This window comes from Papio anubis, chromosome 17 (genome assembly GCF_008728515.1).
Source record: "Papio anubis isolate 15944 chromosome 17, Panubis1.0, whole genome shotgun sequence".
In the NCBI taxonomy this organism is placed as follows: Eukaryota; Metazoa; Chordata; class Mammalia; order Primates; family Cercopithecidae; genus Papio; species Papio anubis.
The window spans coordinates 33,934,430-33,961,484 of record NC_044992.1 but is presented as its reverse complement, the minus strand read 5'-3'; the positions used below and the strand labels follow the sequence as shown (position 1 = coordinate 33,961,484).

General features: G+C 44.6%; 2 protein-coding genes, 1 non-coding gene and 1 pseudogene across 6 annotated transcripts in view; 1 reads left to right on the top strand and 3 right to left on the bottom strand.

Moving 5' to 3' along the window:
* Positions 1-16,576, bottom strand: part of LOC101021580 — a 32,121-nt pseudogene extending 15,545 nt beyond the window's left edge.
* Positions 1-16,630, bottom strand: part of TEX14 (testis expressed 14, intercellular bridge forming factor) — a 142,966-nt gene extending 126,336 nt beyond the window's left edge. For both annotated transcript variants that reach the window (XM_021929097.2, XM_021929105.2), the window contains exon 1: positions 16,495-16,630. The gene's annotated coding sequence lies outside the window, so the exon portion shown is untranslated. The remainder of the gene's footprint in view (positions 1-16,494) is intronic.
* LOC116271147 lies at positions 1,663-1,824 on the bottom strand. Its single transcript, XR_004179585.1, has one exon. It is a non-coding gene; the product is annotated as a U1 spliceosomal RNA (small nuclear RNA).
* A 72-nt stretch (positions 16,631-16,702) lies between the features above and the next one.
* RAD51C (RAD51 paralog C) overlaps positions 16,703-27,055 on the top strand; it is a 42,502-nt gene continuing 32,149 nt past the window's right edge. For all 3 annotated transcript variants that reach the window (XM_009190371.1, XM_031657515.1, XM_031657514.1), the window contains exons 1-3: positions 16,703-17,340; positions 19,482-19,740; positions 21,246-21,412. In XM_009190371.1, coding sequence (XP_009188635.1) covers positions 17,223-17,340; positions 19,482-19,740; positions 21,246-21,412 — 544 coding nt within the window. In that variant the 5' untranslated portion in view covers positions 16,703-17,222. The remainder of the gene's footprint in view (positions 17,341-19,481; positions 19,741-21,245; positions 21,413-27,055) is intronic.

Genomic DNA, 27,055 nt, shown 5'->3' with positions numbered 1-27,055 from the left:
CACATGTAATCCCAGCACACTGGGAGGCTGAGGTTAATGGACCACCTGAAGTCACGAGTTCAAGACCAGCCTGACCAATACAGTGAAACCCCATCTCTACTAAAATACAAAAATTAGTCAGCCGGGAGCAGTGGCTCACGCCTGTGATCTCAGCACTTTGGGAGGCCAATGAGGGCAGATCATCTGAGGTCAGGAGTTCAAGCCTAGCCTGGCCAAAATGGTGAAACCCCATCTCTACTAAAAATATAAATATTAGCCAGGCGTGGTGGCAGGTGCCTGTAATCCCAGCTACTCAGGAGGCTGAGGCAGGAGAATCACTTGAACCCAGCGGGCGGTTGCAGTGAGCCAAGATCACAGCATTGCACTCCAGCTTGGATAACAAGAGAGAAACTCCATCTCAAAAAAAAGAAAAAAAAAAAAAAAGAACCCAGGCTTGGTGGCAGGCATCTGTAATCTCAGCTACTCAGGAGGCTGCGGCAAGAGAATCACTTGAACCTGGGAGGCAGAGGTTGTAGTGAGCCAAGATCATGCCATTGCACTACAGACTGAGCAACAAAAGCAAAACTTCATCTCAAAAAAACAAAACAAAACAAAAAAAAAACAAAAAAAACCTACTACTATGTCAGAACCTAAAGCTGATCCATTCAAAACAGTCATTTTAGAATGCAGTAAATGAATTTCAATTCTATAGTCATTGTTAAAAGCAGGTTAAAATCCTTTAGGGGCCAGGTATGGTACTCATGCTTGTAATCCCAGCACCTTGAGAGGCCGAGGTGGGAGGATCACTTGAGGCCAACAGTTCAGACCAGCCTGGACAACGTAGCGAGACCCTATCACTACAAAAAGTGTTGTTTTTTTAAAAAATTAGCCAGCTGACCATGTGTGGTGGCTCACACCTGTAATCCCAGTACTTTGGGAGGACGAGGCAGGTGGATCACCTGAGGCCGAGTTCAAGACCAGTCTGGCCAACATGGCGAAACCCTGTCTCTACTAAAAAATACAAAAAAGTAGCCAGGCATTGTGGCGGGCACCTGTAATCCCAGCTACTCAGGAGGCTGAGGCAGGAAAATTGCTTGAACTCAGGAGGTAGAGGCTGCTATGAGCCGAGATCAAACCATTGCACTCCAACCTGGGCAACAAGAGGGAAACTCCGTCTCAAAAAAAAAAAATTAGCCAGCCATGGTGGCACGTGCCTGCATAGCTACTTGGAAGGCTGAGATAGAAGGACTGTTTGAGTCCAGGAGGTCGAGGCTGCTTTGAGCCATGATCAAGCACTACTGTACTCCAGTCTGGGAGACAAGAGTCTCTAAAAATAAAAATGCTTAGAGGAAATCCTTCCTGAGTTTGATTTCCAGTTCATTTGACTCAGTCAACATATATGTGGTACTCACTGTGTACAAAGTTTATGCTGGATTAAGGGAACACAGACAAGAGAAAACACCAAGGAAGCCTGTTACTATCACAGACTAAACAGTAGTACAGCTTCTCACTTCCATGGAAATTTAAAGACATAGTTCACAAGAAACAAGCAAGGAGAAGCCAAAATCGGCCACTTGACAATCACACTGGCTACTTCCCATTTGACAAAGAATAACACAGGGGAAAGCGTGAACACAGTCGCCTACTACCACAAATTAGGCAGTTGAGTCTCCCACAATAACACAGGGGAAAGCGTGAACACAGTCGCCCACTACCACAAATTAGGCAGTTGAGTCTCCCACATTTGGGGAAATCACAGGGGCCAGCAAACAGAATGCAATGAGTGAAACTCACCCTGGGAAAACCACCTTTGTGGTCAGGGTATCTTCCCTGATGGGTAAGTGGAAGGCATGGTTGTTGCCTGACATCTCACCCTCAGATTCAAAACACTCTTCACATAGGGTCACTCTCCTTGCATAAGTTCTAGCCTGCCACTTAGAAGATAAAGACTTTTCCAAAGTTTAAGAGCCAGAAATGGCCGGGCGCAGTGGCTCACACCTGTAATCCCAGCACTTTGGGAGGCTGAAACGGGCAGATCACAAGGTCAGGAGTGATCTGAGACTAGCCTGGCCAATATGGTGAAACCTCATCTCTACTAAAAATACAAAAATTAGCCTGGTGTGGTGGCGGTGCCTGTAAGCCCAGCTACTCAGGAGCCTAAGGCAGGAGAATTGCTTGAACCTGGTAGGCAGAGCTTGCAGTGAGCAGATATCGCGCCATTGCATTCCAGTCTGGGTGACACAGCGAGACTCCAACTCAAGAAAAAAAAAAAAGGAAGTTTTCAGATGTGATTGATTTAAGATGAAAAGCTTATCCAGATGGGCCTAATGTAATCACAGGGTCCTTAACAGAAGGACACTGGGAAGACAGTGTGGCGATTCCTCAAGGATCTAGAACTAGAAATATGATTTGACCTACTAATCCCATTACTGGGTATATACCCATAGGATTATAAATTGTGCTACTTTAAAGATACATGCACATGTATGTTTACTGTGGCACTATTCACAATAGCAAAGACTTGGAACCAACCCAAATGTCCATCAACGATAGACTGGATAAGAAAATGTGACACATATACAACATGGAATACTATGCAGCCATAAAAAAAAGGATGAGTTCATGTCCTTTGTAGGGACATGGATGAAACCAGAAACCATAATTCTGAGCAAACTATCGCAAGGACAGAAAACCAAACACCGCACGTTCTGATAGGTGGGAACAGAACAATGAGAACACTGGACACAGGGCAGGGAACATCACACACTGGGGCCTGTCATGGGGTGGGGGAATGGGGGAAGGATAGAATTAGGAGAAATACTTAACGTAAATGACAAATTAATGGATGCAGCAAATCAACATGGCACATATATACATATGTAACAAACCAGCACATTGTGCACATGTACCCTAGAACTTAAAGTATAATAATAATAATAATAAGAGAAGGACACTGCAGCCGGGCACCGTGGCTCACACCTGTAATCCCAGCACTTTGGGAGGCTGAGGCAGGTAAATCACCTGAGGTTAGGAGTGTGAGACCAGCCTGGCCAACATGGTGAAACCCCATCTCTACTAAAAATACAAAAATTAGCCAGGCATGGTGGCGCATGCCTGTAATCCCCGCTACTCAGGAGGCTGAGGCAGGAGAATCCCTTGAACCCTTGAGGCTGAGGTTGCTGTGAGCTGAGATCACTCCATTGCACTCCAGCCTGGGCTACGAGAGCAAAACTCCAAGGAAAAAAAAAAAGCAGAAGGACTCTGGGGGTTCACAAAAATATATAAAGACAGAAGAAAAGGCAGAAGATGCTAAATTGTTAGCTTTGAAAAATGTGAAGGTAACACTCTCTTAGAGCCTCCAGAAAATTGGCCATTCAGACATCAATCTCTGGGTATTCCAAAACAAGAATTATGACGTAACACGAGATTACAACACAATACAGGAGAACCTAAGAAGTAAAGATGCAAGGAACGTTTTTCACAAACAAGCCAGAACACGAAAGAGTACAAATACAGTCCTCACTACCACAAGTTAGACACACATCCACAGTAAAATACACAAGCAGTCATTCCAGGAAAACCACTTTTGTAATCACGGTAGTTGCTCTGCCAGGTAAACGTAAATCCTCTGGCCTGCCTGGGAGCTAACCTTTAGATTCAAACCACTCTAAATATAGGGTCATTTTTCTCATGTGCTCTTCAGACCCCCTAATTTCTGAAATAAAGATTTTTTTCCAAATTACAATAATCCAGCAGCTATATTTTTAATATCTGGCTATTCAAAATCTTATGAAATATAAGCCTAGGGTACAAATAGCCAGCAGTCACTGCGCTTATCTACATACTCCACACCCTTTTTTTTTTTTTTTTTTGAGACGGAGTCTCGCTCTGTCGCCCAGGCTGGAGTGCAGTGGCCGGATCTCAGCTCACTGCAAGCTCCGCCTCCCGGGTTTACGCCATTCTCCTGCCTCAGCCTCCGGAGTAGCTGGGACTACAGGCGCCCGCCACCTCGCCCGGCTAGTTTTTTGTATTTTTTAGTAGAGACAGGGTTTCACCGGGTTAGCCAGGATGGTCTCGATCTCCTGACCTTGTGATCCGCCCGTCTCGGCCTCCCAAAGTGCTGGGATTACAGGCTTGAGCCACCGCGCCCAGCACTCCACACCCCTTTTGATTATCTTATTCAGCATGTCCTTTCCTAGTATGCTTGGTGACATAACTGACATAAAACTCAAAAATGCTCTACAGATTAAAAGATAAATAACGTAAACTAGCTCCTGCCTTTAAGGGTTTGGCGCTAATGATGTCACTATGGCGTCTTTTCTCTTTTTTTTCCCCTCCCAGAGACAAAGTCTTGCTTTGTTGCCCAGGCTGGGGTGCAGTAATTATCGAACTTCTGGCCTCAGGGGATCCTCCAGCTTCAGCCTTCCCCAGCAGCTGTGAAAACAGGCGTGCACTGGTTTCTTGCACAGTTAAACAAGTTGCTATGCACGTAACCTGAATGAGTAAGTTTGAAAACATGAAATTTGGTAAAATTATTTCTGAAAATCCAGTCTACATATCTGAAAATCCAATCTCTGTATAGGTTACCTACCAGTCCAAAGTGTCATGCTTACGTACAAAATGCTGTCTTTCAAACATGCAGCAAAGGATCAATCTTACTTGAAAGATCAATTGCACAATGCTAATTCTAATTTTGAATGAAGCAGGCTGGAAGCTGTGGCTCCTGCCTGTAATCCCAGCACTTTGGGAGGCTGATGCTGGCGGATCACTTGAGGTCAGAAATTCGAGACCAGCCTGGCCAACATGGTACAACCCTATCTCTAATAAAAATACAAAAGTCAGCCGGGAGTGATGGCAGGCACCTGTAATCCCAGCTACTCAGGAGGCAGGAGAATCTATTGAACCTAGGAGGTGGAGGTTGCAGTGAGCTGAGATCACGCCACTGCACTCTTGCCTGGGCGACAGAGCAAGACGCCATCTCAAAAAAAACCCCACAAAAACCAAAAAAAAAAAAAACCAAATTAGAATTGGAGTTTCAGAGTTAACAGTGTTCTTCAATTGTCTTTCCAAGATCACACTAGAATCACCCTAATTTCCCACATCTTTTATCTTACAGAAGGACTCTTCTGGTATCTTCTCCTCTGCCAAAATAAATTAGCCAGAGTTTACAACTTTTTTTCCCTTGTCTCTGACTTCAAGCTCACAGTTTTCCATCTTTACAACAGGAAGAAATAATGCTGTTTTAAAAAATCTTGGGCCGGGCACAGTGGCTCACACCTGTAATCCCAGCACTTTGGGAGGCTAAGGTGGGTGGATCACCTGAGGTCAGGAGTTCAAGACCAGCCTAGCCAACATGGCGAAACCCTCTACTAAAAATAAAAAAAATTAGCCAGGCATGGTGGTGGGCGCCTGTAATCCCAGGTACTCAGGAGGCTGAGACAGGAGAATTGCTTGAACCCAGAAGGCAGAGGCTGCAGTGAGCCAAGATCGTGCCATTGAACTCCAGCCTGAGTGACAAGAAACTCTGTCTCTAATGATAAATAAATAAAAATCTTGCTAAACAAGCAACAACTGAGAACATAGAGGTGTCTTAGATGGGGAGAAAAATAATATTGGGACAAGGAGGTAGGGGATTCTGTGATGCAAGCAGACACGTGTTCTCAAGTCTGATGTTCTGACAGTCTATCAATTTTTATATACATTTCAAAGTATTATGTAATATATATATGTACACATATATGTATATGTATGCTCTATAAATGATCAACATTTTGTTTTGTGAAATAAAACACACTTTGAAATCTGGTTGGAGGGCTGGTCGTGGTGGCTCACACCTGTAATCCCAGTACTGTGGGAGGCCGAGGCAGGTGGATCATTTGAGGCCAGGAGTTCAAGACTAGCCTGGCAAACATGGTGAAACCCTGTCTCTGCTAAAAACACAAAAATATCTGGTGGTGCGCGTCTGTCATCCTAGCTACTCAGGAGGCTGAGGCAAGAGAATCGCTTGAACCCGGGAGGCAGAGGTTGCAGTGAGCTAAGATCATGCCATTGAACGCCAGCCTGGGTGATAGCGGGAAACTCTTGTCTCAAACAGAAAAGCAAAAAGAAATCTGGTGGAACAACTCATGTAAGGGAAAAGGTGATGTATGTGAACTATACTGCTGTTACCACCAAACAGTTCTTAAACAACCAAAATGCCAGTTTCAGAAGATTTGTGACTAGCAGTGCCTTCTTCAGGCTATTGTACAGTGGCACCATCACAGCTTACTGCAGCCTTGATCCCCACGGGTCAAGTGATCCTCCCACCTGAGCCTCCTGAGTAGCTGGGACTGCAGACACACACTACCATGTCTGGCTAATTTTTGTACTTTTTGTAGAGAGGGAGTTTCACCATGTTGCCCAGGCCAGGCTCAAACTCCTGGGCTCAAGCAGTCGACCCATCTCTGCCTCCCAAACAGGTGGGATGAGAGGCATGGAACCACCATGCCCAGGCCACGGAGTCTTTCTTTCTTTCTTTCTTGTTTTTTTGAGACAGAGTCTTGCTGTGTCGTCTATAGAGTGCAGTGGCACCATCTTGGCTCACTGCAACATCTGCCTCCCGGGTTCAAACAGTTCTCCTGCCTCAGCCTCCTGAGTAGCTAGGATTACAAGTATGTGCCACGATGCCCAGCTAGTTTTTATATTTTTGGTAGAGACGGGTTTTTGCCACATTGGCGAGGCTGGTCTTGAACTCCTGACCTCAAATGATCCACCTGCCTCAGCCTCCCAAAGTACTGGGATTACAGGTGTGAGCCACCGCGACCACTCCTCCAACCAGATTTCAAAGTGTGTTTTATTTCACAAAACAAAATGTTGATAATTTATAGGCCCACCTCAGCCTCCCAAAGTGCCGGGATTACAGGCGTGAGCCACCATGCCCGGCTGCCCAGCCTACAGAGTCTTAAGTGGCCCGTGAATCCTCACAAGTCCCAGTTTCAATATTTCACAAAAATTTCACTGTTACCGGCCTAGTTATCAAAATATCTGTTCAGGGGAGTCAGCCTTAGGCAAAAAGATGTCTGTCTTCCACTGTCTTGTAACTCTAAGCAAGTTACAAAAAATGCTACTGTTATAATCCTCACAGAGGCCCTGCATACCATAATACCCTTTGAGAAGAGCCACATTTCTTTGATTAGAAAAAAATGAGGAGCTGGGTGTGGTAGCTCACACCTATAATCCCAGTACTTTGAGAGGCCAAGTTTGCAGCATGCCGAGATCACACCATTGCACTCCAGCCTGGGCGACAGGGCAAGACTCCGTCTCAAAAAAAAGAAAAAAAAAAGACAAAAATGAGGAAAGGCTGAGCACGGTGGCTTATGCCTGTAATCCCAGCACTTTGGGAGGCTGAGGCTGCTGGATCACTTGAGGTCAGGAGTTCAAGACCAGCCTGGACAACATAGCGGAACCCCATCTCTACTAAAGATATAAAAATTAGCCAGGCATGGTGGCACATGTCTGTAATCCCAGCTACTGGGGAGGCTGAGGCAGGAGAATTGCTTGAACCTGGGAGGTGGAGGTTGCAGTGAGCTGAGATCATGCCACTGCACTCCAGCTTGAGTGACAAAGCAAGACTCCGTCTCAAAAAAAAAAAAAAAAGAGGAAATATGTTTGTTAAATACTAATATAAGTAAACATATAAAATCTTTGTAAACTGCATCTAGTACATTATTAAGAGACACAATTGGCCAGGCGCGGTGGCTTACACCTCTAATCCCAGCACTTTGGGAGGCTGAGGCAGGCGGATCACCTGAGGTCAGGAGTTCGAGACCAGCCTGGTCAACATGGTGAAACCCTGTCTCTACTAAAAATACAAAAATTAGCCAGGTATAGTGGCTCATGCCTGTAATCCCAGCTACTCAGGAGGCTGAGGCAGGAGAATTGCTTGAACCTGGAAGGCGGAGGTTGCAGTGAGCTGAGATCATGCCACTGCACTCCAGCCTGGGCAACAGAGCAAGACTCTGGCTCAAAAAAAAAAAAGACACTTGGCCATGTGGAGTGGCTCCCGCCTGTAATCCCAGCACTTTGGGAAGCCGAAGCAGGCAGATCACGAGGTCAAGAGATTGAGACTATCCTGGCCAACATGGTGAAACCCCATCTCTACTAAAAATACAAAAATTAGTTGGACGTGGTGGCGCATCCCTGTCATCCCAGCTACTCAGGAGGCTGAGGCAGGAGAACTGCTTGAAGCCGGGAGGTGGAGGCTGCAGTGAGCCGAGATGGCACCACTGCACTCCAGCCTGGTGACAGAGCGAGACTCCGTCTCCAAAAAAAAAAAAAAAAAAAATTAAATAAATGAGACACAATTACTCAAGAGGTTTTATTCCAGGACTATAGGACCTACATATATAAAAGTATATGATAAGGGTAGCATTTCATATAGATAGGGAAGGAACTGATTATTTCAAAGACTGCTCCAAAAATTAGGTCACAACTGGAAAGAAAAAAAAAATGCTTCTGCTGGGCATGGTGGCTAAGGTGGGTGGATCACCTGAGGTCAGGAGCATGAGACCAGCCTGAGCAATATGATGAAATCCTGTCTACTAAAAATACAAAAATTACCCAGGCGTGGTGGTAGGTGCTTGTAATCCCAGCTACCCAGGAGGCTGATACAGGAGAATCGCTTGAACACGGGAGGTAGAGGTTGGAGTGAACTGAGATCACACCATTGCACTCCAGCGTGGGCAACAAGAGTGCAACTCGGTCTAAAAAAAAAAAAAATTGCTTCCATATTAGCCAGGCATGGTGACACAGGCCTGGAATCCCAGCTACTCTGGAGGCTGAGGCAGAAGAATCACTTGAACCAGGGAGGCAATGGTGGCAGTGAGCAGAGATTGTGCCATTGCACTCAAGCCTGGGCGACAGAGTGAGACCCTGTCTCAAAAATAAATAAATAAATAAAAAGTTTCCTTCCTCCTACCATTTATTTTTTAAAAAATCATATAGATTAATAGGGGGGCAGAGGTGAGCAGATCACCTGAGTTCAGGAGTTCGAGACCAGCCTGGCCAATATGGCAAAACCCTGTCTCTACTAAAAATACAAAAATAAGCTGGTGTCTCACGCCTGTAATCTCAGCTACTCAAGAGGCTGTGGCATGAGAATTGCTTGAACCCTCAAGACAGAGGTTGCAGCAAGCAGAAATCATGCCTAGGTGACAGAGCAAAACTCAGTCTAAAAAAAAAAATCATATAAATTAAAATATTCAAATGTTGAAGGAATGGGTCGTTAGAAAATAAAATAAAAAAATAAAAAAGATTCACATGTAGATCTAAACCATATGTAGAAATAATACAAATGAAAAATCCATTTATAATTTTGTATAGACCTTCTAAACATGTTACCAAAGTCAGAATACAAAAATTGAATACTTTAGATTTGGCCTAGTTTTGAAGGACCTGTTTTGAAGCACTTTGGGAGGCCAAGGTGGGTGGATCACTTGAGGTCAGGAGTTCAAGACTAGACTAGCCAAAACGGCAAAACCATGTCTCTACTAAAAATACAAAAATTAGCCAGGCGTGGTGGCTGGCGCCTGTAATCCCAGCTACTTGGGAGGCTGAGGCAGGAGAATCGCTTGAGCCTGGGAGGCGGAGATTGCAGTGAGCCGAGATTGCACCACTGCATTCCAGCCTGGGCAACAGAGCAAGATTCGGTGTCAAAAAAAAAAAAGGAATTTCAGATTTGACAGATAAATAGTTAATTAGGTGAAGGAGGGAGAGGTAATATTATAGACATCTGCAAACACTGTTGAGGGATGAGGCCTAGCATACACAAGGAACTAAGAAAAGGGCAAAGTAGCAGGAGTATAGGAAGCAAATGGGAGAGAGGAAAAGGAAGAAGCTAAAGAGGAAAAACAGGGGCCAAAACATGCAAGGCTTTTTTTAAGCCTTATTAGGAAATTTGGTCTTTATCCTAAGAGCAAAATAAGATGCAGTGCGGTGCCTCATGCCTGTAATTCCAGCGCTTTGGGAGGCTGAGGTGGGTGGATCACCTGAGGTCAGGAGTTCAAGATCAGGCTGACCAACATGGGGAAACACTGTCTCTACTAAAAAAAATACAAAAATTAGCTGGGTGTGGTGGTGTGCACCTGTAATCCCAGCTACTCAGTAGGCTGAGGCAGGACAATCACTTGAACCTGGGAGGTCGAGGTTGCAGTGAGCTGAGGTCACACCACTGCACTCCTGCCTGGGCGACAGGGCAAGACTCCGTCTCAAAAAAAAAAAGAGCAAAATAAGGAGTGACATAACTGAAATGTACTGTAAAAAGATCATGCCAGGACGACCATGGTGTCTTGCACCTGTAATCCCAGAACTTTGGGAGGCTGAGGCAGGAGGATGACTTGTAAAACCAGTCTGGGCAATACCTTGTCTTTACAAAAAATTTTAAAAATTAGCTAGGCACAGTGGCATGTGCCTGTTAGTCTCAGCTTCTTAGGAGGCAAAGGCAGAAGTACCTCTTCCTTGAGCCCAGGAGTTAAAGGTTGCAATGAGATATGATCATGCCACTGCACTCCATGACTGGAGTGCAGTGAACATGCAGAGTGAAAGGGAAGGAGGTGTCAAGGATGATTCTAGGTTTATGGTTTATGCAGATGGAAGGATGGATATGTGGTTCATGGAGGCAGGAAATGCAGGAAGAGGGCAAGGTTCTGGGAGTGGGGTGAAGATAATGAGTTAGATTTAAGATAGGCTGAGTTGCAGGAGACTTTGAATTGTCCAGTAGGCAATTAGATTTTTGTATCTAGAGGACAGAGGGTCAGGGCTAGAAATACAAATTTGAGAGTCACTGCCATGCCCAGGTTATGGAGGATGTGCTTGCAAAAGAAACAGAAAAGCCCAACATGTAGAAAAGAAATCAGAAGTGTGGCATTACAAAAGCCAACTAAGAAGAATGTTTCAAGGAGTCTATGGACAACAAATACATATTGTGCTTCTATTATGTATAAGGTCTTGTAAAATTGATACTGCTACTATATATGGCTGAGGCCTTAAAGAAGAAAGCTTTATCATAACCACCTCTAAAGCTATGCCTTGATTCAGAGGGTTTTTTTTTTTTTTTTTTTCCCCTCAGTCTGAACAACATTCACTTCTTTCTCCTATTCCCAAATCCACTTGAACAAGAAAGGTTACCTTTTCTTTTGAGATGCAGTCTCGCTTAATCACCCAGACTAGAGTGCAGTGGCGGAATTTCAGCTCACAGCAACCTCCATCTCTGGGGTTCAAGAGATTCTCCTGCCTTAACCTCCTGAGTAGCTGGGATTACAGACGCCCGCCACCACACCTGTAGGGAGCTGAAGGTCCGTGGGATGTGACCAACTCAGCATTCCACTGGAGGCTCTATGATCAAACAGCAAACTGTTAATCATGAATGCAGGATGTGAACAAACTCATGACTGCTCCTGCTGACAGAAGATTTGCTGGAAGCAATCACTCCCTGGCACTGAGGTTATCTACTGCAACATCTAGAGAATACGTCTTGCAAGCCTACTCTGGACTGAGCAGCTGACCCCTTCTTCCACCCGCCTTCTCACTATCTTTTTTACCTAATAAATACAGAGGGCTGTGTAAAGCTCAGGGCAAGGTGTCCCCTGACCCCTTGTCCACTAGAGGCAAGGTGCCCCCTGACCCCTTCTTCCAAATATACTCTTTTGTCTCTTGTCTTTTATTCCCACGTTCGCCCTCCTTTATTCAGCCCATAGGTCCGTGTGGGTTACATAGCGGTGCCCTGATCAGCGACACAATCAGGTGCTCTACACACACCCGCCTAAATTTTGTATTTTCAGTACAGACAGGGTTTCACCATGTTGGCCAGGCTGGTCTTGAACTTCTGACCTCAAGTGATCCACCCACCTAAGCCTCCCAAAACGCTGGGATTACAGACGTGTGCCACTGCACCCGGCCGTGGTTACCATTTTTTAAAGTTCTATGTTCTTAGGCTAAAAAAAAAATAAACTTCTCCCCAGCTATAACAAAAGTATTCATATTATTCCTCTCCTACATCTCCAGAAACAGCCTAGTCAACCTGAAAATGTCTTGTTATTGGAATACTCTGGCAGGTTAACTATAGATATTAGCAGCAATAGCTCCTTCCTACCCTTAGAATTACATCAAGATAGCTACACAAGTCAGAAATGCAACATGCCAGAAATAATAAAGATCCTGATAGATTATAAGCTCCATGAGGGCAGAGAATCTGTCCTGTTTACCCTGTCATCTGGCACAAAACTAGCAATTAATAAGTATTTAATCTTGTTTTAGTGATCCAATCTTCAGAGTGCTAATCCTGAATGGAGACCCCAGTCATAGGACTACTGTGGATCAAGTCAAAGAAAATAAAATACATAAAAGTACTCTACTTCGGCACTTTTACAATTGTAGACTTTGTTTTGTTCTGTTTTTGAGACTGAGTTTTCCTCTTGTTGCCCAGGCTGGAATACAGTGTCGTGATATCAGCTCACTGCGATCTCTGCCTCTCATGTTCCAGTGATTCTCCTGCCTCAGCCTTCCGAATAGCTGGGATTACAGGCACCCTCCACCACCCTCAGTTAATCTTGTGTTTTTAGTACAGATGGGGTTTTACCACATCGCCCAGGCTGGTCTTGAACTCCTGACCTCAAGTGATCTGCCGGCCTCAGCCTCTTAAAGTACTAGGATTATAGGTGTGAGCCACTGTGTCTGGCCTAATTGTAAACATTTTTAAAAAACGTCTTAGCATTAGCATTCTGCTGAGCTAGGTATTCTATAAGGATTTATTCCAACTGAATATGCGCATTAGAATACTGTAAAAACTGAGAAACAGACTCAGATTATGTACTTTTTTTTGTGATAAGTACTGTATATGTGTTAATTTAATCTTGACCAAACCCCAGGAAATAATACTTTCTACTTGCAGTTGAGGAGACTAAGTAACTTGCTGAAGGTCACATGGTTGGTAACTTCCAAACACGTGATACAAATCCAAATCTGTATGACTCCGCAGCCCATGCTGGTTTGCCCATAGGAATGTCTCTCAAATTTTTTTATGAGGTAACCTCAAGTTGCAAGAAAAACCAAAACATATTCCCAGGGGGGTTTGGGAGATTACTGAAGTATCCAGTTTAAGCCTGATGTGTCTCTGAGCTCATACTTTTCTCTTAAATTTTATTTTTTTTCATTTTTTATTTATTTATTTATTTTTGAGACGGAGTCTAGCTCTGTCGCCCAGACTGGAGTGTGGTGGCGCAATCTCAGCTTACTGCAACCTCCGCCTCCCGGGTTCAAGCGATTCTCCTGCCTCAACCTCCCGAGTAGCTGGGACTACAGGCACATGCTACCACACCCAGCTAATTTTTTATATTTTTTAGTAGAGATGGGGTTTCACTGTGTTAGCCAGGATGGTCTCGATCTCCCGACCTCGTGATCCACCCACCTCGGCCTCCCAAAGTGCTGGGATTACAGGCGTGAGCTACTGCACCCGGCTTAAATTTTATTTTTATATTTGCATTTTACCTCCACATTTATTTATATATGTATATTTTATTTATTTTTTTTGAGATGGAGTCTCGCTCTGTCACCCAGGCTGGAGTGCAGTGGCGTGATCTCGACTCACTGCAAGCTCTGCCTCCCAGGTTCACGCCATTCTCCTGCCTCAGCCTCCCAAATAGCTGGGACCACAGGTGCCCACCACCACGCCAAGCTAATTTTTTGTATTTTTAGTAGAGATGGGGTTTCACCGTGTTAGCCAGGATGGTATCAATCTCCTGACTTCGTGATCCACCCACCTCAACCTCCCAAAGTGCTGGGATTACAGGCGTGAGCCACTGTGCCTGGCCAATTTATTTATTTTTAGAAGGACTCTCTCTCTGTTGCCAGGCTGGAGTGCAGTGGCCCGATCTCAGCTAACTGCAACCTCCACCTCCCGGGTTCAAGCTATTCTCCTGCCTCAGCCTCCTGAGTAGCTGGGACTACAGGCACGCGTCAGCTAATTTCTGTGTTTTTAGTAGACAAACGGTTTCACTATGTTGGCCAGGATGGTCTTGATCTCTTGACCTCATGATCCACCCACCTCAGCCTCCCAAAGTGCTAGGATTACAGGAGTGAGCCACCGTGCCCGGCCTACCCCACATTTTATTAATGTTTATTTTCTTTTTCAAAATTTTTAATGATTTATCCATACTACACAGACGTAATGTTTGCTTAATATAAACCATTTCAAATGACTTACCAGGTAAATCATTTAACTCTTCCCTCCCTGAAATATTTTTTTGAGAAAAGTGATAATATAAGAAGGTGCACCTTCCATATTTATCCCATAGCTTTGTTTAGTTCCTAGTGCCTGGCTTCAAAAACCTGGATCCCAGTTTGAAAGCATGACTACAAAGCAAATTGCATTAAAGACCTCTTAAGAATGATGATGAAAATTATTATTATAGGCAAGGGCCAGAAGATTTTTGTTTTTTTGAGACTGAGTCTCACTCTATCACCCAGGCTGGAGTGCAGTGGCGCGATCTAGGCTCACTGCAAGCTCCGCCTCCTGGGTTCAGGCCATTCTCCTGCCTCAGCCTCCCAAGTAGCTGGGACTACCAGTGCCCGCCACCATGCCCGGCTAATTTTTTCTATTTTTAGTAGAGATGGGGTTTCACCATGTTAGCCAGGATGGTCTTGATCTCCTGACCTTATGATCCGCAAAAGATATTAACAGTACTTAATTGTATAGCTATAGAGTTGAGTGTGTTTTTGTTTTGTTTTGTTTTTGAGATGGAATCTCACTGTCACCCAGATTGGAGTGGAGTTATGCGATCTCAGCTCACTGCAACCTCGGCCTCCCAGGCTCAATCGGTTCTCCCACCTCAGCCTCCCAAGTAGCTGGGACTAGAGGCATGCACCACCATGCTGGCTAATTTTTGTATTTTTTATAGAGATGGGGTTTTGCCCTGTTGCTCAGGCTCATCTCAAACTCCTGAGATCAAGCGATCTGCCCTCCTAGGCCTCCCAAAGTGCTTGGATTCCAGGCTTAAGCCACTGTGCCAGGCCAGAGTAGTTCTGAACTTTCCACTGTCAATGAAAGAAATTCTAAACACGACCGATTCCACTGAGTTTGACCAAACTAACTGAAGACTTATTGTTGAATGTGGTAATACCATGTTTTTTCTTTACCCAAGAATCTGGGTGGTTTATAAGCATAAGCGTGAATTCTCCCTGAGGATAGTAGTTATGTGCTGAGTGCTCAAATATAGACCATATTAGAAGTTAAGTAATGGGTTGAGTGGCCAACCAGATTTTGGTCAGTCCTACAAGACTTACTCTGACCTACCAAATGGGGTATAAATGCTTCTTGTATTCTCCCCACCAGTAGGGACTCAAAATTTTAATAGCTCAGGGTAGTAAAACGGATGCTAGGTTTGAATCTTGGCTTTAAGAAAACCGTGCTGAGGTGTTTTGTTTGTTTGAGAGAGGGTCTCACTCCGTCACCCAGGCTGGAGTGCAGTGGTGCGATCATGGCTCACTCCCAGGCCGAAGGGATCCTCCCACCTCAGACCCCTGAGTAGCTGGGACCACCAGTACATGCTAGCATGCCTGGCTAATTTTTTGTACTTTTGGTAGAGACGGTGTTTAGCCATGTTGTTGAGGCTGGTCTCAAACTCATGAACTAACTCAAGGTGATCCACCCGCCTCGACCTCCCAAGGTGCTGGGATTACAGGCATGAGCCACTGCGCCCGGCCAGCTTTCTTTCATCAGAATTGATATCAAACTATATGCTGAGCTTCTATGTCCTTATCTTCCTTTTGGCATGGCTATGCCCATTTGAAATGTGTGGGATTTGCTAAAGTGCTCAACATACGTTGTTTCCTTTTTTAGATGTAAGTATGTAGAGGACTCTGATTTGCAATATTTAGAAAGTTTCTCTAAGCTAGGAAGAAAAGTCAAGACTAAGAATCATCGCCAACAGGGCCGGGCGCGGTGGCTCACGCCTGTACTCCCAGCACTTTGGGAGGTCGAGGCAGGCGGATCACGAGGTCAGGAGTTCAAGATCAGCCTGGCCAACATGGTGAAACCTCTTCTCTAATAATAATACAAAAATTATCCGGGCATGGTGGCATGCACCTGTAATCCCAGGTACTCGAAAGGCTGAGGCAGGAGACTCACTTGAACCCGGGGGGCAAAAGTTGCAGTGAGTTGAGACAGCGCCACTGCACTCCAGCATGGGCAACACAGTGAGACTGTCTCAAAAAAAAAAAAAAAAAAAAAAAAAAATCATCGCCAATAGGTAGGAAGTAAGTTACCCCCTGCTAAATAAGTTACACTCGCTGAGACAAGGAAAGATCTCATAAACCACCTTCTAAACTGCTTCCTTTCCTCCCCAAAGTTCTGTAATTTAGAAGTGGCCACTACCACGGTTTGAACGCCCCTTCCCAACTCTGTACCACAAATGGAGCTCTTGTGTAGCCCAGCCCCTCCCTCTCAGGACCCCAGACCTACTAATAGGGACGTTAGTTGCTTACTTTTCCAGATACTGCTTAAGTTAGGCAGGCCATGAAGAAATAACGGTCTCAGAAACCCCCATGCTAGACATTCGACTCCCGGGTAGGTGTGGGTGGGTGCGCGGAATGGGGAGCGATCCCTCCCAACGGCCGTTGGGGGCTGGCCCACAATCCCTCGCGAGAGCGGGAAAAGCAATGGCGCGGGGGGGGGGGCGGGGGTCACAAAAGGGGGACGGTCAGCGGGAAGAGCCAAGAGATTGCAACTCTACAATGAAGACGCAGATTACTCCTAATTCCCTGAGCTTTTCACACCAAAATAATGGAAACTGGCCAGTGTGTGCTCGTTACACTCACTACTCCCACTCGAGATCATTCCTATTAGTAACTCTGAGGCTTCACCTAACAGGCCACAGTGGAGGCAAGGAAATGTTGTGTGGAGAACCCACTGGGCCTGGCTGTCCATCCTATGGTATCCGTCCATCGTTTTACAGTCAGGGTGTACATTTGATGGGGAATCTCTAAATGGGACTTTGGGGAATCATAACGGAATAGTGCACAAGTGTGAAAATTTACAAGCCTGCGCAGAGCTGCAAGGCCCTGAGCCGCGTGCAGCCAGGCCACAGAGCCGACCCCTTCCGCTTTACGTCTGACGTCACGCCGCACGCCCTTGCGAGGGCGTGCGCAGTTTGGCTGCTCCGGGGTTGGTCCCTGAGGTCGCGCGACTGTGCGGCAAGACGTTTGGCTTTGAAATGCAGCGGGATTTGGTGAGTTTCCCGCTGTCTCCAGCGGTGCGGGTGAAGCTGGTGTCTGCGGGTTTCCAGACTGCTGAGGAACTCCTAGAGGTGAAACCCTCCGAGCTTAGCAAAGGTAACGACTCCTGATGGCAAGCTGAGGCACACCGGCCGCCGTCAGCGCCGCCTCAGTCTTCGCTCTCTCGCCTCGGGCTTCAGCACAGTCTCCGTTAGATTCTGTTGCCTCCCACGTCCGCGTTTACAACGTGAAACAGCTACTTGACTCCACTTACAAGTTGTCTGAATGGTTAGGAGAACTGTGGTCGTGAAAACATTTACTAATTGCGTTTCCTCTGGCAATGCCTGCTGAATGCTTTGAGGATTGTCTCATTTAACCCTCAACCTGCTTACGTAGATTATTTTATTCAGTATATGGATGAGAGAACTGGTATCTTGCGGAGGTTAGGTAACTGTTCATGCTAAGTGGGTTAGGAAATGGTGGAGTCGGAATTGGTTGTCTAATTTTTGCTGTTCCAAGATCCAAGGGGTAAGGGTTAAATTTCAGAAATGCAGGATTTGTGTAGGACTAGAGACACTAAGAATGGGAAAGGGAGTAGAATCCCCGGAATCTTGAGGAAGCGGTAGAAGGAATATTCTCCTTTTGCGTAATTCACTGAAACACCCAAAACCTCATATTCCAGAGCACTGCAGATGGGAACCACTGCATCCCGAGGTATACAAATATGAAGCTGGCGTGGTCACTCGTGCACATTACACTATGACATGTCCAGACCTGTGCTATTCACTGAAGAAGATGGAACAGAATTTTAAAGTACTGCCCTTAATGATGGAAAATACGGAGGTTTCGATTCACCTCTAAAGAATAAGTCTTGTAGACCCAATCTTAACTGTTTAAGTCATACCACACGCAGACTGTGTCCCCCAAAATTTGATGGGCTCTTTTTTCTTCAAGTTGGTTTTTCAAAGAAGAAATATGAGACTCTGAATAATAATCACTAACAACTGTTGACCATTTTAGACAGCCTTGATATTCGACCAAGCTTTTTACATGTATCGTCTCATTCCCATTTTATAGAAGAAAAAAATCTGAGCAAAAAAGAAAAAGTGAAGTAACTTGCCCAAAGTCACGCAGTAAGTGGTGCCAGGATTTACAAACCCAGGCAATCTGATTCCAGCATTCAGGCTCTTGAACTGGATAGGATTTTCATTTCCTAAATGCTGTCATCACCATTGTCTTTTATTAGCCCCGTATTTATGGCTCATATTCTTACCAGATCAAGCACTGATAAACTGATACGTGATGTCATCCTCACCATTATTTCTTTACCAGCTTGTTTTGTAATTGCCATATTCTCTTCTCAGGCCATACTGTCAGATGGGTGAAATTGTGTAGTCGAGGACGCATAAATGTATTCTTTAAAATGCTTATGCATTGGATATTCTCATTAGTTTGGAGTGATACATGAATTTTTTACATCAGTTATTTCCATGAAAAGTTTTTATTATAAATAATATATGCATATTTGCTTCTTAAAGTTGTACCTTGTTGTAGGCAGTTAAAAAATCTGTTTTCATTCTCATCTGAAAAATAATTTGTATACCTTATGAGAGCAAGATAATTATGGCTTCATAAGACCAAAAGAGATAGTAAAAGTGTGGTAATAGTGAGTACATTTTTATTTCTGCTTCCTGAGACACTTGTAGGTACTCAGAAATGCTTTAGTTGAATTGTTTCTGAGGTAATGGGTAATTCTTTATGTGATGACTAAGGCAACAAATGCCTTTATTAAGCTGAATTTTTTTTTTTTTTTTTTGAACCGAAGTCTCACACTGTCATCCAGGCTGGAGTGCAATGGTGCGATCTCTGCTCACTGTAACCTCCACCTTCTGGGTTCAAGCAATTGTCCTGCCTCAGCCTCCCAAGTAGCTGGGATTATAATGCATGCCACCACACCCGGCTAATTTTTGTATGTTTAGTAGAGACGGGGTTTCACTATGTTGGCCAGGCTGGTCTTGAACTCCTGACCTCAGGTGATCCAGCTGACTCAGCCTCCTAAAGTACTGGGATTATAGGAATGAGCCACTGTATCCGGCCAAACTGAAAAATTAAATGTTGATAGAATGTTGCATTTTTATGTTTCTCTACTCCTAGCATCACTCTTGTCTAAAAATTAAAATTAATGAAGACAAGCCATTATCATGTTACACTTTTAAATCTCTGAAATTAGGGTTCTTTTTTTCTTATTTTACTTTCAGAAGTTGGGATATCTAAAGCGGAAGCCTTAGAAACTCTGCAAATTATCAGAAGAGAATGTCTCACAAATAAACCAAGATATGCTGGTACATCTGAGTCAGGCAAGAAGTGTACAGCACTGGAACTTCTTGAGCAGGAGCATACCCAGGGCTTCATAATTACCTTCTGTTCAGCACTAGATGATATTCTTGGGGGTGGAGTACCCTTAATGAAAACAACAGAAATTTGTGGTGCACCAGGTGTTGGAAAAACACAATTATGGTAAAATAAACTGTTCTCCTTTTAAGGGTGGGTTTAATAACATATTATGAAAGCAGTATTTTGTACTGTTGGTTTACAGTCAGGAAACCAAATAAGGTATATATGTGCTGTTAATTTTAAGTGTATGTGTGCATTAAACAAAAATTAACTTACTATTTGTGTTACTTCAGTATCCCTTCTTGATAAATTGATGCAATTATTTTGATGTGAAAAAATGTTTCTTTTGCAAATTGTAGTGCAGTCTTAAGGTTAAACGGTAAGTTTCTGCTTTATTCATTCCTGAGACGATATTTGAAAGTCAGATGTTTGAAAGTAGATTTATGCCTGGGGTAGTGGCTCATGCCTATAATCCCAGCACTTTGGGAGGCTGAGGCAGGAAGATCACTTGAGTCCAGGAGTCTGAGGCCCGTCTGGGCAGCATAGTGAGACCTCGACTCTACTAAAAATGAAAAATTAGCCAAGAGTGGTGTGCCTGTGGTCTTAGCTACTTGGGAGGCTGAGGCAGGAGGATTGCTTGAGCTGGGGAGGTCGAAACTGCAGTGAGCCTTGATCACATCACTGTCTGGGCAGCAGAGTGAGACCCTATCTCAAAAAAAAAAAAAAGAGGCTGAGGGTGGTGGCTCACACCTGTAATCCCAGCACTTTGGGAGGCTGAGGCGGGCGGATCACCTGAGATCAGGAGTTTGAGACCAGCCTGGCCAACATGGCAAAACCCCGTCTCTACTAAAAATACAAAAAATTAGCCAGGCATGGCGGTGCACACCTGTAGTCTCAGCTGCTCGGGAGGCTGAGGCAGGAGAATTGCTTGAACCTAGGAGGCAGAGGTTGCAGTGAGCTGAGATCATGCCACTGTACTCCAACTTGGGTGACAGAGCAAGACTCTGTAAGTAGATTTATGTATAATAAGGAGCTCCATTTTGAGAGGCCTGGAAATAATTAAAATATCCTTAATCGGCCACGCGTGGTAGCTCATGCCTGTAATCCCAGCACTTGGGAGGCCGAGACAGGTGGATCACGAGGTCAGGAGATCGAGACCATCCTGGCTAACACGGTGAAACCCTGTCTCTACTAAAAAATACAAAAAATTAGCCGGACGTGGTGGCGGGCACCTGTAGTCCCAGCTACTTGGGAGGCTGAGGCAGGAGAATGGCATGAACCTAAGAGGTGGAGCTTGCAGTGAGCCGGGATCACACCATTGAACTCCAGCCTGGGCAACAGAGCGAGACTGCGTCTAAAATAATAATAATAATAAAAATAAATAAAATAAAATGTCCTTAATCTTGGTTTTATAGGCATGCTGTCCCCCAATCCAGTTGATTCACATATGGTCGATTGGTTCACATTATATCTGGAGTCATGAAGAGTTAGACATTTCTGTTGCCTTGGGGAACATATTTGCATTTATAAAACTTTAGTGGTACCTAACTTGTTATTATCTAGAGTTTCAAAAACACTGCCTTAGATCATCATGATGATTTGGTTGTTTGTCATCTTTTTATTGACAGTATGCAGTTGGCAGTAGATGTGCAGATACCAGAATGTTTTGGAGGAGTGGCAGGTGAAGCAGTTTTTATTGATACAGAGGGAAGTTTTATGGTTGGTAGAGTGGTAGACCTTGCTACTGCCTGCATTCAGCACCTTCAGCTTATAGCAGAAAAACACAAGGGAGAGGGTAAGTTAGCAAATGATCCTCTTTTTTTCTGTATTAGTAAAAGCAATTTGCATTTTTGCCCATCTCAGACCTCAGCAACAGACCATTTGGATGTGAAGCCTAATGACTTGACCATGAACTAGTGTTAAACTCTTTTACTACTGTTGCAAAATGAGAAATGCCACAGCCTGGACTGGCTTTTTTTTCTTCCCCTTTTATGGCCCTCACTTCTTCCTGTAGGAGCTTTGGGACAAAACCTATGTATGTATTTCAGTCATCATACTGCATCTTATCAGGTGTAATTTAATGGTTTTGGACACCTTAATATAAGCAGCTGTTGTTAAAAGCGTTTCAATGTATAATAGCTTTCATATTGGTTTTCCAAAAACCAAAGTAGCTTTGAAAACCACGTCTGAGGCCAGGTGCAGTGGCTTATGCCTATAATCCCAGGACTTTGGGAGGCTGAGGCGGGTGGATCACCTGAGGTCAGGAGTTCGAGACCAGCCCGGCCAACACGATGAAATTCTGTCTGTACTAAAAATACCAAAGTTAGCCAGCTGTGGTGGCACATGCCTGTAATCTCAGCTACTCAGGAGGCTGAGGCGGGAGAATCACTTGAACTCGGGAGTCGGAGGTTGCAGTGAGCCCAGATTGCGCCACTGCACTCCAGCCTAGGCAGCAGTGAGACTACTCTGTCTCTTAAAAAAAGAAAAAAAAAAAAAAAACCACGTCTGAAATGTTTGAATTGTTAAGCAGATTGACTTGGGGGCTTTGATTATATAGCTGATTTCATAACTGCACTAATTGTTAAAGTGTTTGGGAGGTGTTTTTTGGTGCTTGTTACGTGTGGGAAAAGAAAGAGAGATCAGCCTCTTACTGTGTCTATATAGAAAGAAGTAGGCATAAGAGACTCCATTTTGTTCTGTATTTGAGATGCTGTTAATCTGTGACCCTACCCCCAGCCTTGTCCTTGCAAGAGACATGTGCTGTGGTGACTCAAGGTTTAATGGATTTTGGGCTGTGCAGGATGTGTCTTTGTTAAACAAGTGCCTGAAGGCAGCTTGCTGGTTAAAAGTCATCACCATTCTCTTAATTTCAACTACCCAGGGACCTCTGCCTAGGAAAGCTAGGTATTGTCCAAGGTTTCTCCCCATGTGATAGGCTGAAACAATGCTGCTAAAAGGTTTATGGAGATGTTTGCATATGCATCTCAAGGCACAGCATTTTCCTTTAAACTTATTCATGTCACAGAGATTTTTGTTCATACATCTACTGCTGATTTCCTCCCTACAATGATCCTATTGTCCAGCCACTCCCTTATCTTTAAGATGGTAAAGATAATTATCAACAAATACTAAGGGAACTCAGAGACCGGTGGTGGCGTGGGTCCTCTGTAAGCTGAGCCCCGGTCCCCTGGGCCCACTTTTTCTTTCTCTATACTTTGTCTCTGTGTCTCATTTCTTTTCTCAAGTCTCTCATTCCACCTAACGAGAAACACCCACAGGTGTGAAGGGGCAGGCCACCCCTTCAGTTATGTGAAAATAAAGTGACTGTAAAACAATTTTTTGTTGTTGTTTTTTGAGATGAAGTTTCGCTCTTGCTGCCCAGGCTGGAGTGCAGTGGCACAATCTCAGCTCACCGCAACCTCCACCTCCCAGGTTCAAGGGATTCTCCTGCCTCAGCCTCCTGAGAAGCTGGGATTACAGGCTTGTGCCACCATGCCCAGCTAATTTTGTATTTTTAGTAGAGACAGAGTTTCTCCATGTTGATCAGGCTGGTCTCGAACTCCTGATCCCAGGTGATCCTCTCGCCTCAGCCTCCCAAAGTGCTGGGATTACGGGCGTGAGCCACTGCACCCGGCCGGTCTTTTTTTTCTTTTTCAAGGCAGAGTCTTGTTCTGTCGCCCAGTTTAGAGTGCAGTGGCATGCTCTTGGTTCACTGCAACCTCCACCTTCCAGGTTCAAGCGATTCTCCTGCCTTAGCCTCTTCCTGAGTAGCTGGGATTACAGGTATGTGTCACCAAGGCCAGCTAGTTTTGTTTTGTTTTTTTTTTTTTGAGACAAAGTCTCGCTGTGTCGCCTAGGCTGGAGCGTAGTGGCGCAATCTTGGCTGACTGCAGGCTCCACCTCCTGGGTTCACGCTATTCTCCTGCATCAGCCTCCCAAGTAGCTGGTACTACAGGCACCCACCACCACGCTTGGCTAATTTTTTTTGTATTTTTAGGAGAGACAGGGTTTCACCACGTTAGCTAGGATGGTCTTGATCTCCTGACCTCGTGATCTGCCTGCCAAAGTGCTGGAATTACAGGCATGAGCCACCACACCCGGCCACGCCCAGCTAATTTTTATATTTTTTGTAGAGACAGGGTTTCAACATGTAGGCAAGTCAGGTCTTGAACTCCTGACCTCAGGTGATCTGCCCACCTTGGCCTCCCAAAGTGCTGGGATTACAGGCGTGAGCCACTGTGCCCAGCCTAAAACAATTTTTGAAAGGTAATTTGTAGGCCGGGTGCAGTGTCTCATTCCTGTAAACCCAACACTTTGGGAGGCCTAGGTGGGCGGATCACCTGAAGTCAGGAGCCATGGTGAAACCCCATCTCTACTAAAAATACAAACAATTAGCTGGGCATGGTGGTGAGTGCCTATAATCCCGACTGCTCAGGAGTCTGAGGCAGGAAAATCGCTTGAACCCAGGAGGTGGAAGTTGCAGTGAGCCGAGATGGCATCACTGCACTCCATTCTGGGCGACCAAAGTGAAACTCCTTCTCAAAAGAAAAGAAAGGAAATTTATATTCAAGTTCTTACCCTTTTCTATTACTTATAAATTAAATGGCTTACGGAGTGACTTTTCTTTTTTATTTATTTATTTTGAGATGGAGTCGCGCTCTATTACCCAGGCTGGAGTGCAGTGGCACGATCTCGGCTCACTGCAATCTCTGCCTACTGGGTTCAAGCAATTCTGCCTCAGCCTCCTGAGTAGCTGGAACTACGGGCATGTGCCACAATGCCTGGCTAATTTTTTGTGTTTTTAGTAGAGATGGGGTTTCGCCATGCTGACTAGGCTGGTCTCAAACTCCTGACCTCATGATCTGCCTGCCTTAGCCTCCCGAAGTGCTGGGATTACAGGCGTGAGCTACGGGTTTTCTTTTTCTTTGTTTTATTTATTTTTTGGATGTGCGGTCTTTATTCTTTCCTCTAGAAGTTTAAAAAAAATGCTTTTCGTAAGATTTCCTTTAAATGAGTGTAATCAGCTGGATTTTTTTTTTTTTTAATGAAGGTACTAAGTGTCCCATTTTGCTGATGACCGGCATGCTTACTGAAAGCCCTTTGGGCCCTAGCAGAATATGCTACCCCAAAATAAGCCACTTTGGCATAAGGATTATTTTGAGCTGAAGGCAATTGAGAAGAAACAGATAAATCTGTCTACCCTTCCTAAATACAGGATATAAATGTACAGAAGAGTCCCATCTTCCCTCTCTTACCAGGAAGACAAAAGTTAATCACCGCAGACAACTTTAGACCGTTATCAGCGTACATAACAAATTTTACTAGCTATCTTTTATCTCCAATTAGTTTCAATATTTGCTGCCTTTAGAGATTCATGGTTCTTTTCCTTTGTCTTGTTACTTCTCTAAAAATTTATTGTACCTTCGGGAAGATAAGCTCAAATCTTTTTTTTTTTTTTTTTTTGAGATGGAATCTGGCTCTGCTGCCAAGGCTGGAGTGCAGTGGCGCAATCTTGACTCGCTGCAACCTTCACCTCCCAGGTTCAAGTAATTCTCCTGACTCAGCCTCCCAAGTAGCTGGGAGCTGCAAATACAGGCGCATGCCACCATACCTGGCTAATTTTTGTATTTTTAGTAGAGACAGAGTTTCATCATGTTGGCCAGACTCGTCTCAAACTTCTGACCTCAAGTGATCCTCCTACCTTGGCTTCCCTAAGTGCTTGGATTATGGGTGTGAACACCTGTGCCCGTCCCCAAATCTAACCAAACTTTTGAGTTACTAATCTCTGGACTTCCCTGTGTTGTTACATGCACTATGCATGATTAATAAACTGTTTTTCTCTTGTTAATCCATCTTTTGTCAGTCCGATTTACAGGGCTCCAGCCAAGAAACCTAAGAGGGTGGCAGGAAAAAAATTTTTCTTCCCCTATACCTTAAAGCTACCCATGCCACTATGTGTGTTTGTATTAGTGTCTTAAAACCTTACCGTAAATAGAGTAGGTATAGCACTGGGATGTAAAGTTTTAATTTTTATTTATTTATTTACTTATTTATTTTTTAAGACAGAGTCTCACTCTGTTGCCCAGGCTGGAATGCAGTGGCGCAATCTCAGTTCACTGCAAGCTCCGCCTCACGGGTTCACGCCATTCTCCTGCCTCAGCCTCCCGAGTAACTGGGACTACAGGTGCCTGCCACCATGCCTGGCTAATTTTTTGTATTTTTAGTAGAGATGGGGTTTCACCGTGTTAGCCAGAATGGTCTCAATCTCTTGACCTCGTGATCCACCTGCCTTGGCCTCCCAAAGTGCTGGATTACAGGCGTGAACCACCACACTTGGCCTAAAGTTTTTAAATGATTGATATGAGATTGATTAAGTTGGCATTGTTTTGGTGAAAATTTGACTCTTGTTACGTGTATATTTGCAATAGGAAATATTTTCCGTTCTAAAATATAGCTTCTTGTTTTTTGAGAGTTAAAATTTAAGTACATTTTATTTTTAATATTTTACTTTTTTTGAAACGGTCTCACTTTGTCACCCAGGCCGAAATGCAGTGGCATGATCACAGTTCACTGCAGCTTTGACCTCCCTGGGCTCAGATGATCCTCTGACTTTAGCCCCCTAAGTAGCTGGGGCTACAGGTGGGCACCACCATGCCCAGCTACTTTTTTTTTGCATTTTTTATAGAGACGGAATTTTGCCATGTTGCCCAGACTGGTCTTGAATTCATGGGCTCAAGAGATCTGCCTGCCTTGGCATCCTAAAGTGTTAGAATTACAGGCATGTTTCACCGTGTAGAGACGGGGTTTCACCGTGCCTGGCTAAGTACATTTTAAAATGCAGTAACTGGCTGGGCACGGTGGCTCATGCCTGCAATCCCAGCACTTTGGGAGGTCGAGGCAGGCAGATCACGAGATCAGGAGATGGAGACCATCCTGGCTAACACAGTGAAACCCCGTCTCTACTAAAAATACAAAAAATTAGCTGGGCGTAGTGGCTGGTGCCTGTAGTCCCAGCTGCTTGGGAGGCTGAGGCAGGAGAATAGCATGAACCTGGGAGGCAGAGCTTGCAGTGAGCTGAGATTGCGTCACTGCACTCTAGCCTGGGGGACAGAGGGAGACTCTGTCTCAAAAAAAAAAAAAAAAAGAGAAAATGCAGTAACTCTATTGGTTTTTCTCTGAAATAGATGTAAAACCAAACTGTTGTGTTTGTTTGTTTGTTTTTCTTTTTTTCTGAGACAGAGTCTTGTTCTGTCGCCCAGGCTGGAGTGCAATGGTGAGATCTTGACTCACTACAACCTCCGTCTCCTGGGTTCAAGCAAGTCTCCTGCCTCAGCCTCCTGAGTAGCTGAGATTACAGGTGTGCACCACCACACCAGGCTAATTTTTATATTTTTAGTAGAGATGGAGTTTCACCATGTTGACTAGGCTGGTCTTGAAC